The 19407-nt window shown below is 39.5% G+C and overlaps 2 protein-coding genes across 9 annotated transcripts; both read right to left on the bottom strand.

Annotated features, from left to right (window-relative positions):
- Window positions 1–296: 296 nt before the first annotated feature.
- Window positions 297–19094, bottom strand: LOC103697878 (uncharacterized). Of its 8 annotated transcripts, XM_088704475.2 has the most exons (11): window positions 18875–19094; window positions 18069–18149; window positions 17590–17667; window positions 17414–17504; window positions 10090–10226; window positions 8869–9066; window positions 8216–8294; window positions 7955–8097; window positions 5052–5133; window positions 3597–3670; window positions 297–1388 (listed from the first exon to the last, which is right to left on the bottom strand). In XM_088704475.2, the coding sequence occupies exons 1-11, from the start codon at window positions 18929–18931 to the stop codon at window positions 855–857; spliced, it is 1554 nt and encodes a 517-aa protein (XP_088560601.2). In that variant the 5' UTR covers window positions 18932–19094; the 3' UTR covers window positions 297–854. The 8 variants fall into 8 exon arrangements, with proteins under 8 accessions (XP_088560601.2, XP_088560602.2, XP_088560603.2 ...); XM_088704476.2 differs by lacking the exon at window positions 17414–17504 and having other exon boundaries at window positions 10090–10254; XM_088704477.2 differs by lacking the exon at window positions 18069–18149 and having other exon boundaries at window positions 18875–19075.
- On the bottom strand, window positions 14643–15914 carry LOC148702528 (uncharacterized). The gene is made up of 2 exons (XM_088704483.2): window positions 15534–15914; window positions 14643–15212 (listed from the first exon to the last, which is right to left on the bottom strand). Exons 1-2 carry the CDS (start codon window positions 15768–15770, stop codon window positions 14694–14696), a joined length of 756 nt encoding a protein of 251 aa, XP_088560609.1. The 5' UTR covers window positions 15771–15914; the 3' UTR covers window positions 14643–14693.
- Window positions 19095–19407: the final 313 nt, after the last annotated feature.

Raw genomic sequence — 19407 nt, 5'->3', positions numbered from 1 at the left:
GGAAGTTAAATATACAAGAATGGTATTATTGCAGAATCCTGTCTTAAGATTTCAGCCTGCAACCTCATCCATACACCTTAACAATTGTGTGATTATGAGATGACCATTAAGTATCCAATCTAACCCTAAGTACATCCATGGTCGTCAGTTTACTGGGAAAAAAAACATATTATCTTCATCCAGGTAAAGATCACCATTAGGCATCCCTAACTTTGTCCATGTTTATCAATTTATCTAGTAACCTGTATTGAGAATGTTCCTTACCATCTTCATTCAGAAAAATGACCTGCTACACATTGATAAATAAAATTTATATGCAAAGACTATGGAGATAGTTTACAGTGACAAATTGAAGATAAATTATCATTACTTCAACAAGTTCTCCATTCGACTTAAATCGTTCCTTCACTGTAAAAACAGGGAGGCTCACCTCCTTGCATCTTCCAAAAAAATTGAAATTCTGTCAGAGTAGAGATGATGTGACAATCAGACAATATATAAACCCACCATCTATCTTGAATTTTGATTCCAGAAGCATTTTGACCAAGCAGTTAGCAATGCGATCGTGTTTAAACCGAACGCCAACAACCATTACCACCTCCTGTCAAAACAATAACCAATGAACCTGTGTAACTAGATACCAAAACATGACAAATTGTTCTTATTTGCCCTCATCATCACAATGAGATAAACCAGATTGCTCCTCAGAGTGATCAGGCAAAGATCCTTCAAAACTGAGATGAATTGTTATCACATATGTGGGCATCAGCAGAAGATTGAAACGTTAGCTCCTTGATATCTCGAAATATCCATGGATCATGAGCAGGTGGTTTACGTTCTGAACTTTCCGATGCCTAGTTATGAGACCGAATGTCATCACTGCTAGTAACAAATGACGACGAAGCATCTTTTAGTTTGTGTGAAGATAAGGTCTGGCTCATTAAAGATCCATCCTTCTCCAAGGCATTGACATCTCCCAGAGGAGCTTTCTGTCCACCTTCCTCATTGATGCCGACGGAAGTGTCAGCACTAACATGCACCGTCGTACTCTGATCAGAAGAACCCAGATTCTCATGAATATTTAAGGATTGGGTGCCATCTACAATCTCATTCGCACCCATCATGCTTGCATGTGCAGAAAAGGAATCTGCAACTGAGGCAGAAATGTCATCAGGCTCATTTTGACAAAAAGAGAGGGAATCCTCTTCACCTTCAGCATCAAATAGACTCCCAGAGACTAGTGCAGAATAAAGTTCATTGGCATGAATATCTGGGTCTTGAAGGGAAGTCAGATTTCCTTCAGTGGCAGGAACAGCTTTCTCCTCAATAACACCACGGTTTCGAGGACTACCACGTGAAACGGCTTCTGGTGCTCCTGATATTATCACCTGCAGATCAAACAATATCCATTAAGGCGATAACTAAGCAATGCATCATATGAACTAACAACCAACAATCGAATGTCAAGCAACATTTCACAATTGACAATCACTGACGCCCAGGTACCGTCTAGGTAACAATTTTGAATAGTAAAAAACTGGAAGAAATTTGCTGAAAGTCTGAAGCAGGATATAGATGCAAAATTAATGAAGAAAGTGGAGAGAGTGACATATCTGAGTGTAAAGTACTCATGACTTCTGAATGACCCATTAAGATATCACGGTTAAGTATGCAGATTAATTTATTTGATCACTATGAAGCTTGATTCAGTCAGTTTGAATAACTTATATACTCCCCTTGGCTGTGTTGCATTATATGGTTATGCATATTTCTATCTCCAAATGTGCTATGGACAAGACTATTATTCATAAATTTAATAATTACAAACAGGTCGAGGAATCCTCATATAGAAGGTGAGCCTTCATACAATAAGGCTGCTCCATTTAGACCTGGAGGTCAGAGGTTCGAAACATGGAAATAGCCTCCCTGCACACATGTCTAAAGCAGTGTACATCTGACCCACCTCAAACCTCGCAATCATGGGAGCCTCGTTTACTGAGCCCCCATTTTTTTAAGTCAAGGGATCCTCATATAACTGAAATAAAATTGATCATCAGCTATTGTTTGCTGCAGACCTATGGTTAAAATCAGGTAAGTGTATGCTCCCATTATGGAATATGGGGACAACTTTTACAATGTGTCCACTATGCCATCATGTATTTCAACATAAAGTCAATGCTTAAGATCTGCTCAAGGCTTGTGGTGATGTCATATCAAGGATCATCCATGCATGTTGTACCCTTTTCTAATAATACATCGACAAAGAGGGAAGGGGATAAATGGGATTTTAGAACGTGAAAAAAAATGCATAGCTAATCATTCAATAAAGTTCTCTTCCCTCTTCTTCCCATCTCTCTTTATCTATTTGTAACTTCTCAATTTCTTCCCTCTTTCTCAATTTGTCTACCAGTAAATAATATTGGCAAGTAGGCATAACCTTCACCTTGATGTTGCAGATAGACTAGTTTAATTCAGAATATACTTGATACCCAATAGCAGGCAAGTCCATTTCACCTAAGGCTGAAAATTAGCTGACATATCCAAACTTCAGGCCAGACGCAAAAAGGATTAACTCAGGTCGAATCAGATTTAAGTATAATGATTATGGGTCTTGGTCAGATTGCAGCAAGAGATGGAGTTTTGTTTACAGCCAAGGCAATCAAGTCAGCATTTGGTAGTTGAGCTCAATTATAATCAAACAAACTAACCAAATCGCCACATTTGAGTTACTATGTAGACCTGAAATCAACCAATCGGGCCAAAGATTCAAGTTGACTCAATTTGGGTATGTATTTCAGAAAAACAAAGACCTATTAATTTTTAGCCCTGCTTTACATATTTACGAACCTTCTTGGGTGGAATCTTCTAAAGATAATGCAACCATTTTGGAATCTTCACAGAATCTCAAACATTCACCCGCTTCTTAAGCACTTCCTTACTAAAAAGTGTTTCTAAAATATTCATTTCTCTGCACCTACACCCATAGCCGCCCTTGCTCACTTCTGATTCTGGCAACTAAGTTAGGAACAACAATAGAATGGAAGATCACTTTCCTTGACAAATCCTTTTCCAGCTCTCATAACTACTCTCCTAAATGTTGAGGATAACCTTTTTGTTAACATAATTATCGTTTTCTATTTTATTTAAGCCTAAGTATCCTAAATCAAGGTGTTATGTACTTTGTTATGTATTTTGATTTAAATGGATGAAGCAGGAAGAAAGTTTTACCATCCAGTAACTGAATACAAGGTTAGAGAAACTAACAATCTCTTTTTCTCGCTCCCTTGATAGCTCGAGTTTGATATACAGAAGTGTTTATATTCTATATAGCTGATTCCAATACAAGTATCATTTTTTATAAAAGCAAAAGAAAAGTATTTCCATTATTTTCCAATTATCAATATAGTATCCAAATATTGTCCGTGATTCTACCAATATTTTTTTATTATTCTCAATAGGTTGCAGTAGCTTTATGGATTCTCTAATTTTATTCTAGTCTCCGAGGTCTTTCTAATTTTTTTCCAAAACATTGACCTTACAAATGACTATATAAATAAGATAATATGATAGTTCCTCATAAGAAAATAAAAACTAACCGCATCCATATGTGTTTGTCCAGTGCCCCTATCATCACTTACAGCATTGTTTGCTGACAAATTTTCCTCATCATCTGCATAAAATAAAAAGAAAATTTGTCTAACATAGAAAAAAAATATTTAGTTATCATTACAAGTTGAGCATTTGAGATACAATACGAGGCAAGATCAAAATAATGTGGAAACTTGTTCAGAAATTCAGAATGAAACCAAAATGTATACGTATGTATGTATGTATGTATGTATATATTATTATATATATATAGACATACATACATGATTTCATGCACAGCTGGCAAGTGCACGTAAAGGAAATGGGAGTGGCAACAAAAATGACAAGTAATATTAAGTGTTTAGCAGGTATGGTTTGGAAGTAAATCTTAAGCCTTAACAAATGTTGAGAATGGAAAAAATTAGAAACTCAGAGAAAAAGGTCACGCGAGCAAGCATGTTTCTTGACTTTTGGTTGTTCATGTGCCTCTTTATTTTCAGAAAGGAAAAAAAAAAGTTTTCTTGTGATTTATGATAACTGATTGTATCAAAATTATTTAAGATGACCTCCATTTTTGGAGTTTTACGCAATATAATTAAAAGTATGATTTGAACATATCTTCCTTACAAGGTTTGGAATGCTAAGACTCATGATAGACCCCCATTATGCCAAGATATTTTGTGAAATTGAGTTATCATAATCTCTCTTTATTTTTTTAGTCATCTTCATTTAGAAGTGAATGGTCAAGTAGATTCATGAAACCAATCCAATTAGGTATGCTTAAGAACATTGGTCACAAAGTAAGCATTCCTCAAACAATTCATTTAGGAATTCCAGATACCAACAGTTTCCACATGGAAAATGAAACATCAAGAACACATTACATCTGCACCCCCAGCTTTGAGTTTTTTGGTTTTTTTTTTTTTTTTTTTTTGGGGGGGGGGGGGGGGGGGGGGGGGTTGGAGATCAAACTGAAAGTAGTGCTCTCCAGAAAAAGATAATTTACTTATAAAAATAGCCTTTGCAAGCTAAGGATCTTATGCCACCTGAGCTCTACCCTAAATTGTAGTAAGTTGCTGACTCATTCAAGTGGCTTCCAACTTCAAATATCATTGCAGACATACTACAAGAGATTTACATACACAGAAATCACCAAAAAAAATAATAAACAATTCAATTAATTTGATATTATCTAAACTTAATTAATGGGGCAAATGTAAACAGGCTCACAGTATAGCAAAAATTATAAATCCTGTTGATTCAGAACAAATGGTTGCTTGCACAATAAAAGAATGCTCCAAATTTCAAGACAAGTTTTTATTTTAAAAAAGGAAAGGAAAGATCAATGAAATAAAGGTCTTCAATGCAGGCTAACAAATGCTGATTCATCCATTGATATAAAATTGAATGCATTAGTATAGCATCAAAACAAAACATAGCAAATAAAACAGAGAATCACATACAAAATTTGTAAGGATTTAGAAGTGCTGCTTCAAGCATGGCTTTAAAATCCAATGCGGCAGACACTAAAGGCTCAGTCCCATCCTGTCAAGGTTAAAAAAATCACGATTAGACCGCAAGTTTTGACACTATAGAACAAAGAATTGTAATGACAAATGCCCACAAAGCATTATTATTTATACTCACCAGTGACCCCAAGAAGGAATCATTTTTATAACCCTTATTGTGACAAAAGGAATCTATGTTGATCTTCACACACTCTCTCTCCTTGTCTCACAAACTTCATCCACCGCCACCCCCCTCCCCTTTTTCCTCTCCATTCTCTTTTACCAGAAACAACTATCTAATGTCATGCACCCATGATGAACAAACTAAGGTTTGAGGATCACTTGAGTCCCATAGCCATGATTTCAAATAAATCCAGCAAAGCAAAAGTTTAACAATTTCCCAAACTGAAAAATTTGAGAAAATGTAAAAATACACATCTTGATCCACCTGTGGGTTAACGTTGCCTAAGACACCCACTAGGCATCTCAAATATCTCAAACTGAACTAACCATCCGAATAAGGCTTAACCTGATAGACTCAAATTAATAAAAACAAATAACCAAATTTAAACCCACTTGGGAACATAGATTTGAATACTTGTTCCTTTTGCCATGTTCTTTTATCATCAATCCCTTTCTTATAAAGCAGCAAATCATGTGATACCTCCAAACCTCTTGGAGTCTTTCCATGGATCCCCTGCCAACAGAACTCTTCTTTATTACCTGGACACTCCATTTTTAAGATGTGTGAAAGTGTTGAGATTTTTGGACACTTATACATCATAGTTAAGTATCTAACACTTGGCACTTGTTTTTGGAACATCACTTAAAGGATTCTTAGTTTTAAGTGCTAGACACCTTCAGTGAAGTGTCCTCAAATTTCTTTGGACACTTTAAGTAAAGTGTCCCTAAACTTTCCTGGACACTCCAACCAAAGTATCCTTATGTTTTCTTAATATAAACTTATCAAAGCATCATTATATTGTTAATACAAAGTTATCACAGTTATCTAAACACTTCAAGCAATATATCATTACGCTTTAAATATAAACATATCACGGTTAGTTGTCAAGTTATCAATTTAAGTATCTCAGCACATCTTAAATAAACACAGCAAAAAAAAAAATTAAACAACTTGAAAAATCATAGCAATTCCCTTAATTTATTTGTTAAATAGTATTTACATGGAAACACATATATGTATGTATGCATATGTATCTATATATGTGCGTGTGTATGCGTGCGCTGTGTCCCCGTGCTAGATTTTTGGAGGCTGCTGTGTACGAAACTTAAGGAGACTCGGACACTCGGCAAGGTAACACTGCTGTAAGGGCACTCGTCATGCAGAGTAAGGGATGTCAAGAAATCATCACAACAAAATAAAATGAAGAGAGATAGCAGAGAATGTGAGAGGAAATAGAACAAAGCTTAAAAAATTTTAATACTTGGTTACAATTTCTCATAGGACCAAGGTTAACAGTCTTAATTAGATGAATAAGAATATCTTTTGCTTAGTCATTCAATCCAATAGGCGCTAAACATCCAATAAAATTATGGCCAAAACAGACCTTGGCCAAGGATTGAGTATCACAAGGGACACCTGTACTGTTCACAGGTTAGCAAAATATGATACTATGTGTTGTTGCAATTTCATAGAAAGGGGGTGGAGGAGGGGGTGAGGGGGTCCATGTCAATCGATGACAATCACAAACCAGATGAATGATCATATAGGGTATGTTTGGTCAGATGATAGGGTTCATAGATAGAAGGTACAGAACAAGGCACCCTTGTATTATGCATTTACCTAGCCAACATGGTACAGACCAATAAGTATCAAAATCCACAATCATGGTTATACCCATGGTATGTCGTACCGTACCGAACCAGACAGTACCGAGCGTACCATACCATACCGGTTTGGTATCAGTACCAGTACTAGTGGCGTACCGACACTCGGTATGCCAAAAAAACTGCATACCGTACCATACCAACACTATACTAATGTGGCATCGGTACGGAATTCGGTATCGAGACAGTAAACCTAGAGTTATACCAAATCCAAACCACTTAAAATTGGTGAATGCATCTAACCTGGAAATGACCAAACAATAACATTAATAACCCAGACGCAGACTAAATCAGATCACATCATCAAGTAAGGTCAAAATGAATAACACCCTACACAATAAGGAAATTCAATCCAATGAAAGGTTAACTGTTTTCAAACTAAAAGCATGATAATATGAGGAATTGTTAAAACATAGAATATCATACTCCAGATATTATAAATTTGCCAAACCATATCCATCAAACATAACAAAAGAAAATAATAAATACTTAACATCCAAGCCTCCAAGGCAAATCTTGTCACGTCTCAAACATATATATAGATGGAATAATAAAGGAAATGTGTACCATCTATATATTAATAAATAATGCAATTCTTTCATATGGTGATTTCAAAAGTTGCTAAAGGTTTGATCTGAAATACCCATTCTAATGCCCCCAGCTACCTCTCAACCCCATACAACCACCCTAGGTAAGCTACAGCATTGGGTGCTAGTATCCTACCTACTTGCACAAATATTGCATGTAATATTTAGTAAGAACTAAGCCTAACCACAATTTTGATAATTCCAGACTACTTGGTTATATTGAAAAGAAATATGAACACTAGTTGGTTATATTGAAAAGAAATATGAACACTTGAATGGAAAAGGAACTGCTAACACATCAACATGTTATTCAAGTGTCTTGGAAATTTTGCTAACAGCTATCAATCTAATGAACAAAACTTGAACAACCATCCCCACAAGAAGTAAAAGAAAAAATAAAAAAAAGAACCACCACAAACCTACCTTCTCAGACAAACCTTGTTGCATTCCAGACATGGGGGAACTAAACAAATCAGATGGACCATGCCCTTCTGCTTCTGAAGATGTTCCTTTTGAGTCCACTATCCAGCTGAAATCAAGTGGCAAAGTCCCCAATGCAAAGTCCTCTTCATAACAGAAAAGCGATCAACCAAACTTATGTATAAGAGAATTTGTGAAAGAAAAATGAAAAAAGTGCATAAATTTAACATTCATAAAATGCTTAACTGGGTAAAGCACCCATACCTGTCAACCCACAGCTATTATCATGCATATATTCTTCAGATCCAATAATATGTGGTAGTGGACCATTTGCTAACCCAGTCTTTAAATTTGATAACAGAAAGGAAATAGATAAAGATGAATAAGTTAGTGGATACAACAGAGATTCACTTATATTAACTGCAAAGAAATAATCGGAAGTTCATCGCAAACTTTTACTCTCGATAATTTATTAAAAAAAAAAGCCCTATTACTTCATGAGATTGTCGAATGGGAAAAAGTTCAAGCACAATTATGTAGCTGAACTCATGGATATAAACTTTGAGAAACAATAGAAGGAATCAAGACCCAAAAATGCATGGTCACATGCGCATAACCTTCATGCCAATAATCAATAAAGGCAGAAAGAACAAATTAGAAAAACCAATATTAACACTACATAAGGCTTAGGTTACTATGTTAGACTGATGCATATTTATAGAAACTAAATTAATCATATATTTAAAGAAACTAACTAAATCATTTATTTATAAAAACTAAATTAATCATTTATTTATAGAAACTAAAGTAATCATATATTTATAGAAACTACAGTAATCATTTATTTATAGAAACTAAAGTAATCATATATTTATAGAAACTAAAGTAATCATTCATGAACAAAAAACAAAACTTACTCTGAAAACAGAAGTGGTCAAATGGCTTTTCTTTGTACTCTGTAAGTGACTTCTACAAGAAGTCAGACCCAATGATAAAGCTTCCTTATATCTGGGCAATATATCTGTTTCATAATCCTGGGCAGGTATGTCTGCTTGAACTGAACTTTTAGCACTATCCTTCATATAGGAATCCACATCATCTTCATCAGATATCTTCTGCAGTGAAGAAGAGAGCTTTCAAAGTTTAAAAAAAATGCAAAAAAAAAAAGAGAAAAGCAGTCAAATAGTAGAAAATTGCATTATGAATACCAAAGAGAAAAGGATTGGAGAAATAGAATATATTGCAAGCAGAAAAATTGGCATTATGAGATGTCCCTTCAAGATGTATAAAAATATGCAATAGAATTTTCTAATGAATCATAGGCATCAGTAGCTACAGTTAAAATGACCAAGTAAAGAAAAATACAACATCTATTTTGAAATTGATTTTTAACAAAAAAGAGATCATGTTAAAGTCCCTAGACAGTAAGTTCTGAAAAGATGTCCTAAATTCAGAGTGGAAAACTGCAACAATCAGAATAGTCCATTTGATTTTGCAGGCTATGAACTGATGGCAACTGATGCTCAGATCATGACTCTTAAATCAGCTGAGCAACAGATAGATCGCATCCCTCAGATGCTGCACAACTACATTTAATGTAACATATTAAGATGCTAAACTAGTTCCTTGTGACATTAAATATCATGATTAGAAGCCAACAGGGAACACATAGACTTAGGGTCTAGACAAACATTTAAAAAGCCAAGGTCTAATAAATGCAGGCACAAATTTTAAGTTAAAGAGAAAAATTGAAACATAATCATCAACTCAATATACAAAACAGGAAGGGAGTCAAGTATGATCTTTTGTCCTTCAAAGATACACTTGAATAACTACTCGAACATCATTTAACAGTGGCAAAAAAAAGTGAATATAAAGCTCCTTTTCAGCAACTTAACATCCATGCCATAACTGAAATCAGTGGGTCAGATACTAGCCTTAGAATTGCATCTGAAAGGCTATGGACATGAAATGGAAGAGATAAATTGAATGTAAGATAAAAGTAAACATGTGAGCACACAATGTTTTCATGGCCTTATGTTGTGGCTACACTTTAGCTTGAGATTGTGTTTAAAATGCTACAGCAACGAGCAAATATTTCTTTACAAGGATATGTACCGATCGAGAGCTGTACTTGCATGATCAACAAATTGATGATATGAGAGGGTGCGGAAGGAATTATAAGTGTTCTTCAGATCTAGTTCTACAACTCCAGCCTCGTCCAACAGTCCATTTATTTCCATCGTAGCATTATCTGCTCTCTTTTGCAGCTTTTCTGAAAACTCTGACAGCCATTTTAGAACCTAAACAAGGCAATTAGGATAAGATAAAGCTGCTTATATTGAAAGCACGGCGCAAAAAAAGAAATTCCGGAAAAGGAACAATGCTTTAAAAGAAAACAATCAATTTAGTTTTACGGAAATAGATAGCACATTCAAGACTATGTAAACCAAAGAAAATGATCAGACAGTTTTCGACAAGAAGCAATTGCAGCAAAAGCTAACTACAGATATGCAATATCCAAGTTAGATTGGCATTATACATGTTGTAGAAATATAAAAATCAGTCAGTTGCCAACAGCCTCCTTGATTTGACAAGAGCAGACCATCTATGATTAAGAGCATCCCTACCTTGAGATTCAAGTTTGTAAGTTTGCCAACACAGATTAACTTTATACAACCCAGACAATTAACCTAAGATTGCAGACGGATTGTTAGCATTCCAACTTGTAACTTGTTTAAAATAGAAACTATATAGAGTGATACTAGAAAACAGAGGCTTTCGTAAGTTTACGAGTTAGAAGGGTAAATACCAATTCAACAGTCTTATTTTGCTCAAGGTAATCAAGCATGTCCCTCCCGTCTCAAAGAAACACTCTTATTTTGCTGAGGGGTGGTTCTATATACACCCCCCCTATTGCTCAGGACACCCCCCAAAAATTAAAAAAAAATTAAATACTCTCTACACCCCCCCATTTGCTAAGGACACCCCTAAAAAATTAAAAATTCCTAAATTACCCCCCACCCTCCCCACCCCCTCACCTAAATTGCTCTCTACACCCCCCAAACCCCCCCCACCCCGCTCTTCCCCTCCAAAACACCCGCCGGCTTCTCCCTTCCGCCCAAAAAACCTCGCCTCAAGCACCTCGCCGGCGGCCAAACCCCCTCCGTCTCCCCCTTCTCCCTCTCGTCGCCGGTCGGTGCAGTGCACCTCGCCAACGCCCAAAACCCCCCCGTTCCCCCTTCTCCCTCTCGTCGCCGGCATTCTCCCGATCTCCGACCACCTCGCCGGCTTCTCCCGGAACCACCTCCCCGGCCATCTTCCGAGCAACGAGCACCTCGCCGGCGCCTCCACGACCACCTCGAGGTAGCTCCCCCCCCCCCCGCCTCCCCTTTTGTTCGGCACTGGATCGCCGAACAAAAGGCTTCTGTTCGGCTGAACAGTGCCGAACAGAAGCCTTCTGTTCGGCAACCCTCAACCGAACAGAAGCCTTCTGTTCGGCTGCACAGTGCCGAACAGAAGGCTTCTGTCCGGCACTGTGCAGCCGAACAGAAGGCTTCTGTCCGGCTCTGTGCAGCCGAACAGAAGCCTTCTGTTCGGCACTGTGCAGCCGAACAGAAGGCTTCTGGTGCCAAATCGCGTGCCGTGCTGAATTATTTTCTTTGATATAGCCTAACATTGAATTTCTATATTTTCAGACATGGATCCCGGTCCCGCCAGAGTTAGACCTACGGCGTCAGCTAGGAGACGTCGTGCTAGGATTGCTTCTCCCGAGCCTGCTCATATGCCATCGCCCTCTCCTGAGTCAGAGCATGATGATATGCCCGCTAGGGGCGAAGACGATGAGTCCGTTGGACCATGTCCAGGAGGTCCAGAGGATGAGTCCGTCCTGATCAGTTTCAGGACGCATATAGCAGCTTCCATCTGGAGGCAACAGGTATTGTTTATTTGTTATAGCATTATATTTTGTTTATTGATGTTTTATAAAGTAGTAGTAATTATACATTTATATTACAGGAACGGGCTCCACTAAAGTGCATGAACCATACTGCCAAGGTTGGTGAATGAAAGTGGTGGTCTTCAAACCAACCAAATACCAGGTTCAAAGCACTATTGAGGCAGTCGGGCCTCATAGAGTTAGTACAGTGCTCTTATCGATTCATCGATAAGATTCTGATTTCGGGCTTCGTAGAGAGATGGCAGCCCGAGACGAACACCTTCCATATACCATTTGGCGAGATCACTATCACGTTGGATGATGTATCCGCCATTTTAGGGATTCCTGTCGCAGGTGCCTCAGTAGCAGTTTCTCCTGAGAGGATGAGTGATCGAAATGCTGAGGAGCTACTTGTGGAGTTGTTGGGGGTGTCAGCTGGAGACGCGCGTCAGGAGGTACTGTCATCGCGCGGTCAGTCTGTGAGGATGGAGTGGCTGAGGACTCAGTTTCACTCTGTATCTGATAGAGACAGCCAGCAGAGGATAGAGTGTGCAGCACGAGCCTATCTGTTATTTTTGTTAGGCTGCACACTCTTTGCTGATAAGAGTGGGACCAGGGTGCCTATAGCGTATCTGTGTTTACTGCGGGATCTGGATAGGGTGAGCACATATGCCTGGGGTACAGCTGCCTTAGCATATTTGTATCGGCAGTTGGGGATTGCGTCGAGGTCATCAGTGAGACAGATCAGTGGTTATATGACGCTTCTGCAGGCATGGATTTATGAGCATTTTCCAGCACTCAGTCCTCACCCGTCGCTCGAGTATACTGATGCCAGTCCCCGCGTGCACCGCTGGATGCCCGGTACTCCATCCCGTACCACGATGGACCATTTAGTGGTTCTACGTGAGTCATTGGACCTTTTGAGCATCGATGAGGTACGTATCATATTACCATTTGCTTGTGTTTGTCAGTACTTTTAATATGCGATATAGTATAAAACTGAAATGGACCTTTTGTTTTGCAGGTTATTTGGGATCCCCATCATCGGCTTCGGGGAGATCGCCCATATATTGATATCGCATTTTTTAGTGGCTCCATCAAGTGCCTTGATATCGTAGAACCCTATCATCCAGAAAGGGTTCTTAGACAGTTTGGTCGTATTCAGACCATCCCTCGAGCGCCACTAGCCCCTACGCGAGCCAACAGAGGTTCCACAGCAGGCTCGTACCGGATACATTACTCCTATATGGATCAGCTTTGGGAGCGGTGGGAGGACCACGTGCTGAGCCAGGCGAGCAGGAGCCACCCAGTTACCCGGCCATCAGACAGCGTACCGGGATACATGGAGTGGTATCTCCGTATCACGCACGTTGCAGTTCAGCCTCCTCATCTGCGCTCGAGTACTCATTCTGGAGCTAGGGGAGGTCATGATGATGCTGACATGCACCGGCGGCGTAATGCAGATGCACTCGGTATCAGTACCGACATTGTACGGATGGGTCCCTCAGAGGCTACGTCACTAGGTGCCGGGCACCTATTTCATGCTATTTGTCAGATGCATCAGTTACTTCTGGGTGATGAGCCTGGCCCGAGTACAGCACCCTCTCATTCGGATCCAGCACCCTCTCATTCGAACGTACAGCAGTACACGCGTCGACGACGGCGTCATAGGGATTGATGATGGAGCCTTTGTAATCTTTGTAAAGCCTTTGATATTAATGAAAAATATATATTTTTGGTACATTTACGTGTAATATTTGTAAAGCCTGGCTCGTTCTATTTTACACAAATATAACAGTGCACATAACAATCAATCTAACAATGCGAAGACAGATATTTTTTGATTTATATTGATGATGGAGTTTCACAGTACATGACTCTAAGAGCCCAAAAAAATTTACAACTTTCAAAAATTGTACATATATAAACAATCAATCTAACTCTGCAATGCAAGTTAAGGTTCAAAGAGAACATCCTCATGATCTTTCAACATTTTAAATACATAGCTAACATAACTGTTGCTTATCAGAAAATCCGCCTCAATCATCAAAGGCAAACATTTAAAAGATGCTCTACCACCCCCTTAATTTCTCACTCCCCCAAATAAAGCGCGCAGCCTATTTGCGCTTCGCTCACCTGACCAAGAAAATCACAGAGCCCTCTTTTCCAACAAAAGAAATGATAATGCCTGCTCAAAAACAAGAAAGTGAGATGGTGCAATCAGAAGTTCTTCCCCATGATACACTTCACAAGGTCTAAGATGCGAAAATAATCATAAAAAAGAGATGAATGTTTACCCTCCAGCCCATCACGACTATAGCGGTTGCTACCTGAAAGATTATTACATGGACTTCCACCAATAACCAGATCAAACCCACCAAATGTGTTAATCATCTGCTCAAGCTTGTCACCGTTAAGTTCTTGTACATCAGAAAGGTCTATTAGTTCCCCTGTTTGATTTGTTTGCTCCCACCAGCTCTTAAGTATGTTTCTGTTTACATCTGAAATCTCAACGGAAACAACAGTCTTCATATGTTTACATCTGTTTACAACTTTCAAAAATTGTACATATATAAACAATCAATCTAACTCTACTGTCTCGCTAATTATAACATTAGGTGAGATGCTCTCTTTGAACTGTTGAATCCGGGCTTCATATGAATTTTCCCATCCGGTAGCACAAGGAAGATGATATTTTCGCCAGTTGGTCGCTACTGGCGGAACGGGATGTCCCGGCAACAAGAACACCTTCAAAATTAGAAATAAGAAAATATTAATAGCTACAAAATTATAAATAAGCAAAATTTAATAAGCAAAATTAAATATTCGCAAGTGTTGTGAACGTAGTACCTCAACAAAATGATTTTCATTTACGAATCCGATAGCGATATCTTTGCGGGATAGAAGAGGTACTGGCACAGAACGGAGAGGTAGGAAGGTCAGACATTGTTGCAACGAGAGATGGTATAGGACAACATTATAACAGGATGCTATAAGATGACCCATGTCCGGCATAGTCATCCATCTGTCATATGGTGGACAATCATCATAATATGATAATGCATGAGTGATCTCAGCAATCGTCCCTTCCACACCATATAATGTGCGATAGTGGTCCGAATGACATTGCAACTCTTGCAATAAATCCTTCCTAACACGCACCCAGTCATCTTCTCCAAATCCCAGTAAGTCAGCTATTGCCCTAAATCCGCAATTCCCATCAGCTTTTACATCCTTGATATGCTGGATGTATGGTCTCAAGGCAGAAGGAATAGCATCAATATAGATAATGGGCGTATGTGACTGGGCTCTAGTACGAAAAACCTGCAAATAATATCAAATGATAGAAAATATGTAACAATGGCAGAAATATCCAAATAGTTATCCGTCTCAGCACATCCCGTACCGGCACGGCACGGCACGTCCCGACATGTCCCGTATCGGCACATCTCGGCACGGCACGTCCCGACATGTCCCGTATCGGCACATCTCGGCACGGCACGTACCGACATGTCCCGTATCGGCACATCTCGGCACGGCACGTCCCGACATATCCCGTATCGGCACATCACATACCGGCACGGCACGGACCATCCCGTAGACGTTGTGATACCTATTGTAAGGAAATAAATATTTGGTACTTACCTTTTGCTTGGGCCGCCTCTTTTGAATCTGAGTAGATGGATTGCGGATGGTAACTTTCTCAACACCAGGTGAATAACTATCCTGTCCAGATAGAACCAACTCAAACGCAGACGGGTCACGTCGAGTAGACGTATCAACCTTCATTGAAGCGCGCCCACGTGAACCGGTCTTCCGTTTTGCAGGCTCTAAAAGAGGTGTACTATCTGGACTTGCAATCTCTCGTAACTTCTTGATCATCTGCAATTGAGAAGCCCCATCTAACTTCTTGAATCGTAGCGCAATCAAATCTAACTCTGCATCACAACTCAACTGAATTGGCTGCACGGGGGGGGTAGGCAGAATATCAAGTTTCCTCCAATGAGGATCTATGCAGTCGAGAGGAATGGGCCGACCTTCCACCCTGTACCGCGCAATCTGGTGAGCACATGGTATACCATGTGTGCGTCGAATAGCGCACCCACAATTTGAATCATCAAACCCAACTGAATTGGCTCGTTTCGATTGGGCGAGGACATGATTTAACGCACTTATAGATATGAAACCTCGCAACTCTTTGAATTCAGCTGGCTTGAAGTTGTGCTGCACTACCAATAAACTCTTCTCCAATGAGGCTTTAACGGAGCTGTGCTGCAACTCAATCAATCCATGTATTCTAGTCCAAGATGACTCGAAACTTCCTTGGCTTGATCCAAGCTGCTTTTTGAGCTTTGCATGTGCACTCTCGACCCTAGTAAACAAATGAAAGTTAGATATAACAATTGAGGCAAATTAAAATTAAATGAGTCTTTATTTGTGATACCTATTTGTCGTCACATTTCCGTAGTGCCTGCATGTATCCGTCCACGCCGCAACAAATCTTTCCTTGTATTTGCTCAGCCAAGTATCTGACACATACTGTAGTGCATCTGGATAGGTACCGAATTCTCTCTGCAGTGCACTCCAACGATCATTATACTCGTCTTCCGTGGAGGACAGCACTAGTACATTCCAACTCATAATAAATTTATCCCATTTCTCCTTCAATTCGAAAAATTTTTTGCACTTGGCCAAAACATTCCTACTAATATGCCATCTACATAATAAATGTCTAGCAGTAGGAAATACTCTATGAATTGCATTTATCAAAGCCAAGTCTCTATCTGTAACAATCAACTCAGGCAAAACATCATCAGCTATGACACTGCGCAATCTCTCTAATGCCCAAGTATAGCTTTCTTCCTGCTCAGAATTTAAGTATACAAAAGCAATTGAAAATGTCATGTCAGTAGATGTCACCCCCACAATCTCTAAGAGCGGAAGACGATACCTATTCGTCTTGTACGTGCAATCCATTATCAACACACGGGAAAATGCACGGAACAAATCAATGCTGCCAGGGTGTGCCCAAAATAAGTCATGCACAACATCCGTATTAGTACAATTCCTATGCCACTCAATATATTTAGCCTCTGATAATTTACCTAATAGATGTTGCATTTCAGACCTCCCGGCTTTCTCTGCAACCTTAAACCGTTGACGTACATTGTAGATAGTCTTGATAGTCGTAACATTGAGGGCATCTCTTTCCTTCAATGTGGATAATATGTCCTTTGGACGAACCAAACTCTTCGACATATCCACTAACAATTCCGTCTCCTGCTCAGATAATCTCCGTGCATATGAGTGCCCCTCCAGATTCTCTGCAGCGGGATGATTGTGCACTCCACATACGACCAGTAATATCCAATCATCCGCAGTATCCAATTTCTTTCCTCTTAATGCAAAAGGGCATCCACACTTCTTTGTCCCACAGGCAGTCTTTATTCGCTTTTCTTTTTTGGTTCGGCACGTCCCACCCCTCTCACAACCTAACGTAATTCTGGGTTTCTTAGAAATGGTACCTGCATCGGATGATTTGATTACAACAACAAAACCATTTCGCCTCCCAGCTTCACGACACCAATTACACAAGTCCTCTCTACTCTTGAAGATCTATACATTAAACAATTTATGTAAGTACACAGTTGTAAAAATAGCTCGCTAAACTAATACAAAATTGCACAATACATTATAATACCTGGTAAGTTGTAAATTTGCTTGTGTAATCCAGTACAAATTCTGATCCAATTATACTCGATTCGGTTGTAGCATAGCCCTACATATAAAATAATTTATCACCAAGAATTAATGAATCAGAGGATCTGTTCGGCACAAAATTCAGCACGGCACGTGATTTGGCACCAGAAGGCTTCTGTTCGGCTGCACAGTGCCGGACAGAAGGCTTCTGTTCGGCTGCACAGTGCCGGACAGAAGGCTTCTGTTCGGCTGCACTGAGCCGGACAGAACCCTTCTGTTCGGCTGCACAGTGCCGGACAGAAGCCTTCTGTTCGGCACTGTGCAGCCGAACAGAAGGCTTCTGTTCGGTTGAGGGTTGCCGAACAGAAGGCTTCTGTTCGGCACTGTTCAGCCGAACAGAAGCCTTTTGTTCGGCGATCCAGTGCCGAACGGAGCACGAACCGTGAAAAAAAAAATTTCGAAACAAGGTGGAACACGTACCTTTGCGGCCGATTCTTCGTCCCAAATCACTAGTTGCTTGTCCATGCTTCGAATGGGGCTTAAATCTCCTTCAAAGATCGCCTAAACGATGTAAATGGATCGAGGGGTTTAAGGGGGGTTTGAGGAGGGCAAGGTTTTTTTTTCTTTTCAAAACGAAACGGAGGAGGAGGAGGGGGGGTGTACTGAGAAAATTTCAAGGGCAATATGGTAATTACACTAAAGGTTAGTTTGGGTATTTTTTTTTTGGTTTTTGGGGGGTGTCCTTAGCAATAGGGGGGGTGTATATAGAACCACCCTTTGCTGAGCCACAAAGAGCATGGAGTATTTTGCAATTCCAGAAGATCAAAAAATTCAGTTGCAGGATGCTTGCAATATATACTGAGACAATAGCACGTTTCGACTCGCTTCCTTAGATACCAGTATGCAGTTCAAGGTAGTGAAAAAGATAATAATTGTTGAAAGATCGTTTTAGTTGAATAGTAATTCCTCCTCTATCCAAATTTCTAGCCTCGCTCGCTCGTACCCTTCCTCCCTTTCGAACTGTAGTGCTCAAAAAACTTCACTGATTAAATTAATTAGGGAATTTATCAAACATTTAAACCCTTCTTCAAGCATAGAATCTTTCTGTCCTCCAAATTCCAAATAGCACAGATAGAATTACACAACCCCAAAAGCAAAGTCATATTAACAGAAATGAAGAATCTACATTTACTATTTTATTTATCATCGAATCATCTGAATGCCACGCCCGAATGGGAAAAACAACTGATTAAAGGGGGGGAAGTGAGAAGAGGAAAAGAGAATACCTCATTTTGCATGCTAAGCCGCTTCTTAATCGCAGGAGAAGTTGGGGTTTCGTCCATCTCCAACGGTTTGACGAATCTTGGAGAGAGATTAGGATTATTTTTTTTTTCTTTGCTTCGAACTCCGATCGTCGGACGTTGATCGATGCGAAAAGATCAAATTAGGGTTTTCGGAGAAGGAGCAGCATTTAGGAACTTCTCCGGCCAGATCTCAAGGGAGCCCACGGCTTGTAACGTCTCGGCCCATATATGTCTACTGGGCTTGTAGTGTTCTCTAAATCTCGACCGTTGATATTTAAATTTAATCAGCTGCTATAATCGGGTCAATTAGATGTCGCCTAAATTCTGATTTTAAGTTACGACTTTGAAATTAGACCGGACACCTCCATGGTTTATGTCAATTGGGAGCTGAAATGTTTAACCAATCTCGAGAAAATTCTGATTTTGTAGCTAAAAACTTTAATCTATTCTTCTCCTCAGTCCTTAGGAAATGTGCTAGCCTTACAATATTTTGTTCATACTTCTTAGAAATTTGT

The sequence above is a fragment of the Phoenix dactylifera genome, chromosome 9 (genome assembly GCF_051530095.1).
Source record: "Phoenix dactylifera cultivar Ajwa chromosome 9, Ajwa_hap1_PhDact_Kaust_v1.1, whole genome shotgun sequence".
Lineage (NCBI taxonomy): Eukaryota > Viridiplantae > Streptophyta > Magnoliopsida > Arecales > Arecaceae > Phoenix > Phoenix dactylifera.
The sequence above is the reverse complement of the archived record's forward strand: the minus strand, read 5'-3'. Positions and strand labels throughout refer to the sequence as shown.